Source organism: Lactuca sativa, chromosome 7 (assembly GCF_002870075.4).
Source record: "Lactuca sativa cultivar Salinas chromosome 7, Lsat_Salinas_v11, whole genome shotgun sequence".
Classification (NCBI taxonomy): domain Eukaryota; kingdom Viridiplantae; phylum Streptophyta; class Magnoliopsida; order Asterales; family Asteraceae; genus Lactuca; species Lactuca sativa.
Genome location: NC_056629.2, coordinates 159,653,915 through 159,666,006, shown reverse-complemented (window position 1 = coordinate 159,666,006; position 12,092 = coordinate 159,653,915). Strand labels below are relative to the sequence as shown.

General features: G+C 37.4%; 1 protein-coding gene across 1 annotated transcript; it reads right to left on the bottom strand.

Moving 5' to 3' along the window:
• Window positions 1-222: 222 nt before the first annotated feature.
• LOC111895709 (CCG-binding protein 1) lies at window positions 223-1,344 on the bottom strand. The gene is made up of 3 exons (XM_023891782.3): window positions 1,108-1,344; window positions 872-945; window positions 223-762 (listed from the first exon to the last, which is right to left on the bottom strand). The coding sequence occupies exons 1-3, from the start codon at window positions 1,271-1,273 to the stop codon at window positions 424-426; spliced, it is 579 nt and encodes a 192-aa protein (XP_023747550.1). The 5' UTR covers window positions 1,274-1,344; the 3' UTR covers window positions 223-423.
• Between the last annotated feature and the right edge of the window lie 10,748 nt (window positions 1,345-12,092).

Below are 12,092 nucleotides of genomic sequence, written 5' to 3'. Positions count from 1 at the left end.
TAATGTAAATTTTTTTTTTTTTTTAATTTTTTCTATTAGGTGCATCCGCTTAAACTACAACACCCTACTAATAGTATACATGTAAAAGAATAATCTTAACTGTCAAACACTACCAAGCTTTAAGCTTTTTCTTTAATTTCGGTTATTTCAAAAAGCTATAAAAAGCCGAACATAACCTATATCTTCGCCCAAATCACACAAATCTTTAAAAATACAGCAGAATTCAAGAAATTCGAAGGAGGAGTTAAATTGCTCATTTATAACGACCAAATATCTAGTATATATTACATCTAATCTAATACACTAAAACCAAAAACTTGTTCAAGAAAACTAGAACAAACTATTCAACAAAAGAAGATATTTATATACACAGACAAAACCACCATAAACAGATCACCAAAAACTAAGCATTCGACATCGACACTAATCAGTTTCATGATCAGGAGCAGGGGAATACCAAGCAGGAAATCTTCCTTTTGACCGAAGCAATCTGGTGAACGGGGAGTCCGGCATTTTCCCCTTTTCTTCTTCCTCCATCTCCGCCCTACTCTTCGGCAGTCCGTCAGGCACCGGACATGTTCTTCCACCTCCGGCGGCTGCTGTAATCTCCGAGTTTGAATTACCCATGTTTGATTCATTCTGATGTTCTAATTGCTTTTTCGATTTGTGAATTTCGGAAATCCCGTGTAAGCATCTAACTAGCGATTTCACACCTCCTGATTCCAGAATCACCCTCTCCACCACCTCCTTTGGCTGTTCTTTCTGTTCACAAATGAAAAAGATTACCACAAATCAAACTTCAATTAACGAAAATCAAGTTGACAAATTGCGTTTGCGTTTATGTATTAGTTAAAGGTAATCGTGTTCTTACTTCCAGATCTTTAAGCTCGAAATAAGCTCTCCAACAACTGTATGACGGGTCTCCTTCAAGCGTTGAACAGTAATCTGATCACCAAGGACATATAAACTTCGATTATTAGAACGAAAAAACAGAAACTAAATCTGATCTATCAAAATCAGGTGGTTTTTAGGGTTAATCAGCGAGAAATGTAATTCGTTTTGCTTCCTCGTGATTCAAAATCAATTAGTATAATTAAAAAAGAGTACCTGCTAGATCGTTTTCGGATTTCTGGATCAACGGAGGATCCTTAACGATTCTGTCAAACTTGCTCCGACTAAACGGTTCAAGTTTGGGTATATACGCATTGTTTCTGGAAGAACAACAGATCGTCGTCGTCATCGACGGAGCTAATGGCACTGATCTTATCATCATCGTCGCCGGAGTAAAATTACGTGTGTGGATTTTGAGTAGTTTTTTGTGAGTGATGATATTTCTTAATTTCTTATTCATATGATATTAATAGACATCGATGGTGTTTGGATAAGGATGAGATATTTTAATGAGTTTCCTGTTTTAGTCCTTTTTTCGTAGTTTTGATTATGCTGTGATCTTGGCCGTTGGATGATGACGATTGGCGGTTTCTAGAATCCTGTGGGTGTAGAGGACGTTGGAAAGGGGGTTTGATACTTGCTACTGTATGGTGCGATACATGGGAAAACAACTTTAGGATATTTTATTGTGTACTTGTGGAATGTGGACCAATGGCTTTTTCGCTTTTCGGATTTATATACAAGTATTTATTTATATATTTTTTTCATACATGTACATCTTATCTATTTTAAAGCATCTTGATTCATGTATTTGCCTTGGTTTTCGGGTTATTCGATTTGAAAATAGTTTTCGATGATGCATTGTGGATCTTGGATCAATATGCTATGCATTAGTAACACTTCTAACAATCCGAGGTTTAAGACTCTATATGGGTTTTGTCATTGGTAAATGTTTATGTGTCATTTTTACCGGTGGCGAACATCATAAATCATTTTTTTTCGATAGTAAATCTTATAGGTGAATTTCCAACACGAATGGTAAAATTTTAATGGTAATGCTTTTTTTATTTCCTGATTAGTCGTTGTAATTTTTTTTTTAAATATACCATTAGAAAAAAACCACCGCATCCCATTCATAGCAAAGTGTGGCAAAAAATTATAAAAACTTATTTGATGCCTTTATGACATCCTTTTACTAACCTTTAGTCTAATTGGTTTTGTTTGCAACTAAAATTTCATGGTTGATATCATATGAAGTATCAACGACAACATAAAAGATAAAACTATATCATATCCATATAGCGAGTATATCATATGTTGTGATGTCACACCTCCAAACCAGAACGACGGAAACGTTCGGGGACGGAGGACGTCATGTCAAGTATCATAACAAATGAATAGTAAAGAAAGTACACACCACCGTAATATAAATATATTTGAAAAGTTTACATGATTGTATGTTTTACATGTTTGCAAAAGAAATCAAATACAATATGGTGATCCAAAATATGTTACTAACGCCAGTGCGTTAGTTTTCAAAAGTAGTTGCTACCTGGTTTAGCGGTTTCCTGAGAATACAAGTTATTTCAAAGAAAAAGTGTCAACATTAAAGTTTGTGAGTTCATAAGTAGTGTTTTGAGAAAATGTATGTCATTCGAAAGTGCGTGTGTGTTTTCCAGAAAATCCCTTATTTTCTATTAGGTGTATGAAATGAGTTTGAAAGATTGTTGTATATATTGTATTTATTTGAACCAGGAAAATCTTATATTTTCCTAAATGTGAAATGCAGTCTCAAATGACCAAAACCGTAACCTGTAAGCAATTATGACATGCTAAAAAGAATGATGTTGTAAATCGTTGTTGTACAAAATGTATGTATTTGGACCAGGAAAATCTCATATTTTCCTAAAAGTGAAATGCAGTCTTAAATGACCAAGACTATAACTTGTAAGCAAATATGCCATGCTTAGAAATGAAGATGTATAGTTTTATTGTTAAGTAAAACTAGTTGTGGAAGTGTTTATCCTGAGTTTTGATCATGCCGATAATACCTTAGAATATAGTTATTACCCCCCGAGCATGGTTGAGTTAAGTATTACTACGTGCATGAGTCATTGTTTCCACGTGTTGTGAGTTCCTCATAACCATACTAGACGCAGTACCGAAATGTTGACATTTGTCACCCCAAATGACGGACTGTAGCTAACAGTCAGGGTGCGGAGTTGTCAGCCCCGTATAGATCTATACACACTTGTCACGCTCTCCCTCCAAGAGACTCTGGTTATAGGTGGGGACTTTCGTTTGGTACAAACAAAGCCATATGACATCACATGATTGCTAACAACGAGTTCACGAGTAATATGATGAAAAATCGTTTGTATGAAATGATTTCCTTTTCTACCGTGTTACAAAGACGTGACGATGAGTTGAGTTTTCTTGTAAAAGCATCATGTTATAGTTGAAATGGTTACCTTTGATATGATGCAGTATGCAAACGTATAAATAAAACATATTTCTATTTATAAAATATATTGTATCCCCAGAGGATAAAGTTGTGTTGTGAGGTGTTTTGCAAGATAATAACTTCATAAGATAGTTAAAACAACAGTATGAAAAGTATAGCAAAAGATCGATGTTTCACACGATTTTAGTCGTGTGTTTACTTGTATTCCCCCCCCCCCCCCTTAAAAGTGTTTCAAAAGCATTTAAAGTGTGGTTGTAGGGGTATCAACTCACTTGATTGATTGAAGAAAGCGAGATGAAAATCGAGTAGAACTTCGACTTGGAAAAGTTGATTTTCTCGGGATTTTCGGAAATCTCGGGAATGCAAAACCTTCCTTCGGAACTTGAATGTGAAAACCGGGGCTTTAGGAGGGTCTCGGGGGCTTAAACACAGAGTTTCGACATGAGAAAGAAGAGAACTGAGCAATGAAACCCGGAGCCCTTGAGATCTATTTATAGGGGCATTTCTGGTGTGCCACGTCGTGGATAAGGCTGCCCACGTCGTGGGGAGCAAGTCTTATCCTCTTCCGTTGATTGGACGCCCTCAGTTACTTGCCAGGTCGCGGCAAACTGTGCCACGTCGTGGCAAGCCTGACAGCCTCGGATTTCGAGCCTCGAACTTGTAAAATTCGTAACTTTCGCATACGAGCTCCGTTTTCGACGTTCTTTATATGCATGCGTAGGTGAGAATCTACTATACAACTCTAGTTTAGACTTCATCGGCTAATTTTGATTTTATTTTTAATTATTTATTTTTAACGGGACGGGACACGAAAAGTCCGTTAAAAATTCATAACTTCTTCATCCGATGTCCATTTTCGTCAGACTTTTCGCCGTTGCGCTACTATTGTTGAGTCCTTCGATTCTTATTTAGGTTGTTTCGGTCAAAAGTCTCTCGAGCTCTATTTCGAGTTTTTAGCTATCTACTGTTATATCCGGATCTTGGAAAAATCATAACTTCCTCATACGAAGTCAGATTTAGACATTCTTTTTATGTACGCTCACGGTTTAATGTTATCTACAACTTTCATTTAGATACTTAAGGCTAAAAACTATTGTATTGAAACTTCGCGTTTTTCGTTTAATCGGTGTTGCCGATTTTGTCGGGAATCTTTAGAATGGTCATAACTTCTTCGTTATAACTCGGATTTTAGTGTTCTTTATATTTTTGGAAACCTCGTTACGATATATACCACTTGGTATATCCTAATTGTTGTTTTGTAAAAGTTAAATTTTGACCCTAATTTCGCTGGTGTTACATTATCCCCCAGTTAGAGGGAATTTCGTCCAGAAATTTGCATTTTGACTGGGACTCCAATTGTTGCAGGCAGGTGTGAGTGCTTCTTGTCCATTTGTTCCTCTTGTTCCTTTATGAATCTAGATCCTAATGTGGGTGTTTCAGCGGGCCTTCATTACTCCGCCTATCACTTCGACCGATCGGGATCGTGTGGTTTTGGGTTTATTTACTTATGTTCTTTTAAATGTTAGCATATTCACCCGATGCTTTAGGGCAGCTTCGTTTTGAAGTTCATGGTTGAATTCGCTCCTAGTTTCTGAGCTTGGAGTTGACTCATTGTGCGCGTGGTATTTCTAAATGATCTGTTGGGGGATACTACGGGAAGGTTGTAAAGATATAGTACTCCTCACATGAGTGCCTCGGGTTTTTGAAACCTAACTATGATTTTAGAAATTGTGTTGGGTTAGTCGTTATATATCGAAAGGTTTTTGTTAGTTAACGGCGAAAGTGAAGAGTCTTTTCATAGCACATGCAATTGGCATGGTGAAGACCAAGCCAATCCATTTCTAGTAGCTATTTGGGAACTTCTTGTCGTATTAATAGAGAAGTCGATTAGTAAAAGTCTTCGTTAGTGGGATAGTGCATTCTACATATGTGTTTTCAGTGCTTTTAGTCTAGCTCTATTATTACTACCATGAAGGTTTTGTTTAATGATCGAATGGTTCGGGTAGTAGGGGTCTCCTGGTAGGTGGAATCCAGCCATTGTGTATGTACGAGAATAGGGAGATAAGGATTGTCTAGAACTAAGGCACATAAGGTTGAACATCAAAGTTAAGCTTATTGTACGCATAAAATACTCCTATAGTATTCTAAATGTCATGTTTGATTCTAAGGTTGATAAGTTTGGTAAGTTTTAGATTTGTTGTCCATTTTAGCTATCCCCTGGCAAATGTTGGTCGGCTCTCGGACAAATATAGTTGATCAGGCTATATTCATCCCAGTCCCGATTACATATCTCAAGGCATACATGTACTGTACAACTCATCTATAATACTTCTATATTGTTTTCATTATGATATTGACCCCGTTATATAATGTATGCATGTATACTTTATAAAAATTTCATTTTTTAAAAGTATAACTCTTACTCAGAGTGTTTTTGCCCAGTTGTGTTTATAGTTGTATATCAAAAATGGTTTTGATATACTTAGTTCACTATAAACAATGCTCTGATACCAATCTGTCACACCCCCAAACCAGAACGGCGAAAACGTTCGGGGGCGGAGGACGTCATGTCAAGTATCATAACAAATGAATAGTAAAGAAAGTACACACCACCGTAATATAAATATATTTGAAAAGTTTACATGATTGTATGTGTTACATGTTAGCAAAAGAAATCAAATACAATATGGTGATCCAAAATATGTTACTAACGCCAGCGCGTTAGTTTTCAAAAGTAGTTGCTACCTGGTTTAGCGGTTTCCTGAGAATACAAGTTATTTCAAAGAAAAAGTGTCAACATTTAAGTTTGTGAGTTCATAAGTAGTGTTTTGAGAAAATGTATGTCATTCGAAAGTGCGTGTGTGTTTTCCAGAAAATCCCTTATTTTCTATTAGGTGTATGAAATGAGTTTGAAAGATTGTTGTATATATTGTATGTATTTGAACCAGGAAAATCTTATATTTTCCTAAATGTGAAATGCAGTCTCAAATGACCAAGACCGTAACCTGTAAGCAATTATGACATGCTAAAAAGAATGATGTTGTAAATCGTTGTCGGATATTACCGAAGGCTTATCCAAGGCTTTTATTCGATCGCTAGTACGTTAACAGCTTTGACCCATAAAGGAGCTACTTATGCTTGGAGTGATAAGCATAAAGAAGCATTCGAGAAGCTAAAGAAGAAACTATGCGAGGCACCGATACTTTCTCTACCCGATGGAGTTGAAGACTTTGCTGTTTATAGCGATGTGTCTGGGGTTGGATTAGGTTGTATACTGACCCAAAGAGATAAGGTGATCGCATATGCGTCTCGACAATTGAAAGAGCATGAAAAGAACTACCCGACTCATGATTTGGAGTTGGCAGCGGTAGTTTTCGCTCTGAAGATATGGAGGCATTACCTTTATGGCACGAAGTGCAAACTTTTCACTGATCATAAGAGTCTTCAATATCTATTTAATCAGAAAGAATTGAATATGAGGCAACGACGCTGGCTAGAATTACTCAAGGACTACGACTTTGAGATACTTTACCACCCGGGTAAAGCTAATGTTGTTGCTGATGCTCTCAGTCGGAAAGTCGATCTTGAAAGGAAAAGGCCAAGAGCGTTGAGAATTGAAGTTGTCTCGACAATTGTGGAAAGTATAAAGAAAGCTCAAGAGGAAGCTTCTGTGAAGAATGACCGAAAGGAGGAACGTTTGGGCAAAACGTTGGTGTTTGGTATATACAGTCGTGGACTGAAGGTGTTCCAAGATCGGATTTGGATACCTAAGACAGGAGGAGTCAGAGATCTTCTGATGGAAGAAGTTCACAAGACCATGTACTCGATTCATCCTGGTAGCACTAAAATGTATAGGGACCTGAAACCATACTACTGGTGGCCGACAATGAAGCTCGATGTTGCAAAGTATGTGGCCGAGTGTGTGACTTGTGCTAGAGTCAAGACACAACATCAGAAGCCATATGGGAGTTTAGAACCTTTGTCTGTACCTATGGGTAAATGGGAAGACATTGCTATGGATTTTGTCACTAAACTGCCCAGAACGAAAAGTGGTCACCACATGATTTGGGTGGTCGTTGATCGATTCACTAAGAGTGCGCATGTCATAGCAGCCAAGGAGAAATGGTCTATGGAAAAGCTTGCAAATTCTTACGTGAAGGAAATTGTGAGGCTTCACGGTGTTCCGCTAACGATTGTTTCGGATCGTGATAGCCGTTTCACCTCGAGGTTTTGGAAAAGTCTACAAGAAGAGATGGGTACCAAGTTGTGTTTGAGTACAGCTTACCATCCACAGACTGATGATCAGAGCGAAAGAACGATACAAACACTTAAAGATATGTTGAGAGCATGTACCCTGGAATTCCTAGGTAATTGGGATGAACATTTACCTTTGGTAGAATTTTCCTATAATAATAGTTTCCACTCGAGCATAAAGATGGCACCTTATCAAGCTTTGTACGGACAGAAGTGTCGTACACCGTCTTGTTGGCTTGAGGCTGGAGAAAAGCAGTTTATGGGACCCGAGTTGGTTCATCAAACTGTTGAAAAGTTGAAAATAATTAGGGAGAGAATGTTAGCCGCTCAGGATCGTCAAAAGAGTTATACTGACAAAAAGCGAAGACCGATGACTTTTGAAGTTGGAGATTCAGTTTTTCTTAAAGTCTCGCCGTGGAAGAGACTAATAAGATTTGGAAAAAGGGGAAAAGTAAGTCCAAGGTTTATTGGACCGTTTAAACTTCTTCAGAGAATTGGGAACCAAGCTTACAAGCTCGAACTACCAGAAGAACTGAATGGAATTCATAACACTTTTCATGTGTGTTATTTGAGGAAGTTCATGGGAGATGTTCCCGACATAATTCCACTTTCGGAGTTAAGAATCGATGAGAACAAAAGGTTGATTGAAGAACCAGAGGCAATCGTTGACCGAAAGACTAAGAAATTGTGACGTAAGATGGTTGAGTTAGTGCTTGTCCGATGGAAACACACGAATGGGCCGAATCTCACCTGGGAAATGGAGAGTGACATGATGAGTCGCTACCCGCATTTGTTTGCTGATGTGTGATTCCGGGGACGGAATCATTCTAAGGTGGAGAGAATTGTAACGCCCGTGTTTCTGGGCTTGCCATTTTTAGCAATGTAATAGTCTAGGTTAACCTTTGTAACCCAATTTTGAAATAATAAAAATGTATTATTTGAGTATTATGTGTTTCGTGCTTAATTTCTTAATTATGTGATATGATTAATTAAGAATAAAATGAGCGTCAAAATTGAAGTGTAAAATAAACTTGATATCTTTGGATAATGTTGTAGTAGTCGAAATGAGGTTTCCGAATATATATAGAACGCCCAAATCTGACTTCGTATGAGGAAATTATGATTTTCTGAAGTTTCGACTTGGCAGTATGCAGCCCGAATACTCGATTTGAGATCGAGCGGTTTTTAGCCGAAACAATCTAAACGAGAATCGAAGATCTCGTTGTTAGTAGCGAAGCGATGAAAAGTTAGGCGAGAACGGACGTCAGACAAAGAAGTTATGAATTTATAACAAAGTTTTTCTGTCCCGGCATACTAAAAATAAATAATAAAAATAAACTCAAAATTTGCCGACGGAGTCTAAACGAAAGTTGTAGGGCGTAGTCTCACCTACGCGTGGATATAAAGAACGTCGAAAACGGAGTTTGTATGAGGGAGATATGATTTTTCAAAGTTTATTGAATATTTAATATTTAAATTAAAATGTAAATCTTGGTATTATCCGAAGAGGAGTCACCGGACTCATCCGAAGTACGCCCAACGTACCACTCGAGTGCTCCGAGTTCGTAAGCAATGACGTAAAGGAGTCGATGACGCAGGTGATGACGGATTCCGAGGCAGTACGCCCCGCGTACCCCGAAGTTACGCCCAGCGTAACCCCGAGGTTCAGCCCTATAAAAGGGGATGCGAAGCCAACTTCTTTTCTTTTACAATTTCCATCCTTTTCTCTCTAGTTTTTCCTCGTTTTGCGTGTCGCTTATAGCCCGAAGCCCCAGTAATATTTCCGAGCCCCGAAGCAAGATCCAAAGCCCCGAGGATCCCGAAGAGCGTTATTCCCGAGCCGAAGCTCTGCCCGCGAGGAGCCCGGTTTTTGTGAAGAACTTCCAGATCTACGGAGAAACACTACTTCTGCAAGCTGTAGTGCTGCCCGATCATCTTCTGATCAAGTGAGTGTGTAGTCATTTTCTTCCAACACAATATTATGAAGTATTTTATATAAAATACTTGCTACGTGTATATATTTTGTTGTTATATGTGTGAATGTATATTCACTTTCTTCTATCTCATAGATCCGATTTATTCTCTATGAAATACGTGTTATATGTGTGTGCCTCATCTGTTATGTGGAATATATATTGATTAAAGCATGCTATACAGGTTTTTAAACTATGTATAAAAATGTATATTTTTATCTACTAATATGTTGGGTAGAACATGGGTAGATAGTTGGTGTGTAATAAATAGATGAGAGGCCTCGGTGTTGTTGGTGTTATTCTAGTCATTCAGCAGAGTATGGATGACGACCATGGACTATTCTAGACTGTCCTATGGAACACTAGCATGCTCATAACCTGTAGGTGTTGTGAACGATGTGTTCACCGGTGTACTCTATCCCCCTCATGGTTGCCTTTAGGATATTTATTGCTAAGGAAGCCCTTTTGCAGTAATGTCCATCCCGATGAAAAATCCTAGATTAGGTCCCTTATAATAGATGTTGTTTTAGGGACGTAAAGTGAGGATAACGGGAATGGGTAATCGGGTTATTGATGATTGTTGAATTAAATATAAATATTTATTGTGGGTTGAAAACCTTATATGTTCACCAGGCTCCCAAGCCTGACCCACTCAGTTTATTTGTATTACAGGAAGTGGCGCAAGAGCTTAAGATGGACGAATCATCAAGTTGTTTTGTTTACAAGTCTGTATATGTATATATTCTTGAATGACTTGTAATGTTATCGTTTATGCTTTATGATCTGTATCAGAATATGACATCCCGACTTTTGATTATGAAATCAAATCATATTCATTTGTGAAATGTTTTGATAAATATCTATTTTATCATGTTTTGTTTTTGGGAACAAATTCCGCATCTCTTTTAAAATTAAAAGGATTTACTCTGAAAATGTTTAAAAAGCATAAATGAAATCGGTCTTTTCTGGCCGAGATTTTGGGGATGTCACAAAACCCAACAACAATTCCAACTTGTCGATGAGTTGGATGACTCGGAAGAAGAGATTGTTCGCGAAACTCAACTGACACCACCCCTACAACGACGCAGAGGAAAACAACAAGCGTGCGAGGGTGTCGCACAACCAGGAAGACAAAGGCCGATACCATGGCTTGTAGAAGAAGAGCTAGTTTGGTAAAAGCTTGGGTTGACATTTCTGAGGATTCGAAGACGGGAAATGCACAACCGGGTCATTTTTAGCTTCACATTTTAGACCGGTTTCGGGAGGAGCTAGGAAAAGGTGGCGACTATTGTACGAAACACCAAATGAATTTGAAGTTTCGAGAAATAGCAAGGGGGTTTCATAAATAAACGGGTTGTACAACTACCTAAAAACCTAACGAATAAGCAGCCAAGGCGACGAAGAAATACTTCAATAAGCTTTGTAATTTTACCTTGAGGAAGTCGGAAAACCATTCAAGTGGCACGATTGTTGGAAAATACTAGTTTAAAGTCCTAGGTGGAAAAATACGAGCAAGAATTTATTTTTGGAGTACAACAATCAAAACGAACAAAAATGGACCCTAGTGGTTACACAACTTCCTCCGATGCTCAGGTCGGTCTAGATTTAAATAAGGATGACGAACTCGAGATAGAAGAAATTGTCCGACCAATGGGTAGGGACAAAGCAAACAGGAAGGAAAAAGGGACTTCTTCGGTTGCATTGGATTTCAGCATGGACTTTGACGAAATGCGGAAAATAACAGTGTCGTTTGATCGATATAATCTTAATTTCGCTGAACCTTTAGCGTTCGACAAAGAAAAAGAAGCAAAGAAGGAGCGCGCGGAGAGACAAGAAATTGAAGATGAAGTTCTTGATGAAAAACACCGACCATCTCTCGGGACCAGCTCTCGAGCTCGTGATGAAGAAAGGAAAAAAAATTATGAAAAAATATTTTCCATAGGTTGTTGGTTTGTTTGATTTTTTGTTTGTGTTTTTTTTAATATTCAACCTTTTTAAATCTTAGGTGTATTATAATTTTTGTTTTAATTAATGAAATGCATTTTCTTTTTAATTAAATTTTATGTTTATTATTAATTTAAAAATTATAAATCATAAAAATGAATTAATTTTATTTAAAAAAAAAACAAATAGTGAAGGAAGCTTCTCACTCATTCTTTATGTTTAGATGAGTGAAAAAAAAATGAGAGAAATGATAACGTGGCAAAAAAAATTGAGGGAAACTCTTCAACTACACCCTGCAGTCTTATGGTAATTTTCAATTCTTTAGGAAGTTAGATATGGTTAATTCCATACTTAACTGCTATTATCACCGTTACGAGGGCCACAATCAAGGTGCGGAACTTCATAAAAAAAATTTCAATAAATACGCATAATGTCTTTTTCGCAAAAATATTTAAGATAATGGTTTTTTTATAATGGGTTTAAATGTAATTTGTTTATTTATATATAATGGGATATTCTCAAAAAAGGATCATACTATATTTTTCAAAATAAATTTACTTGATACG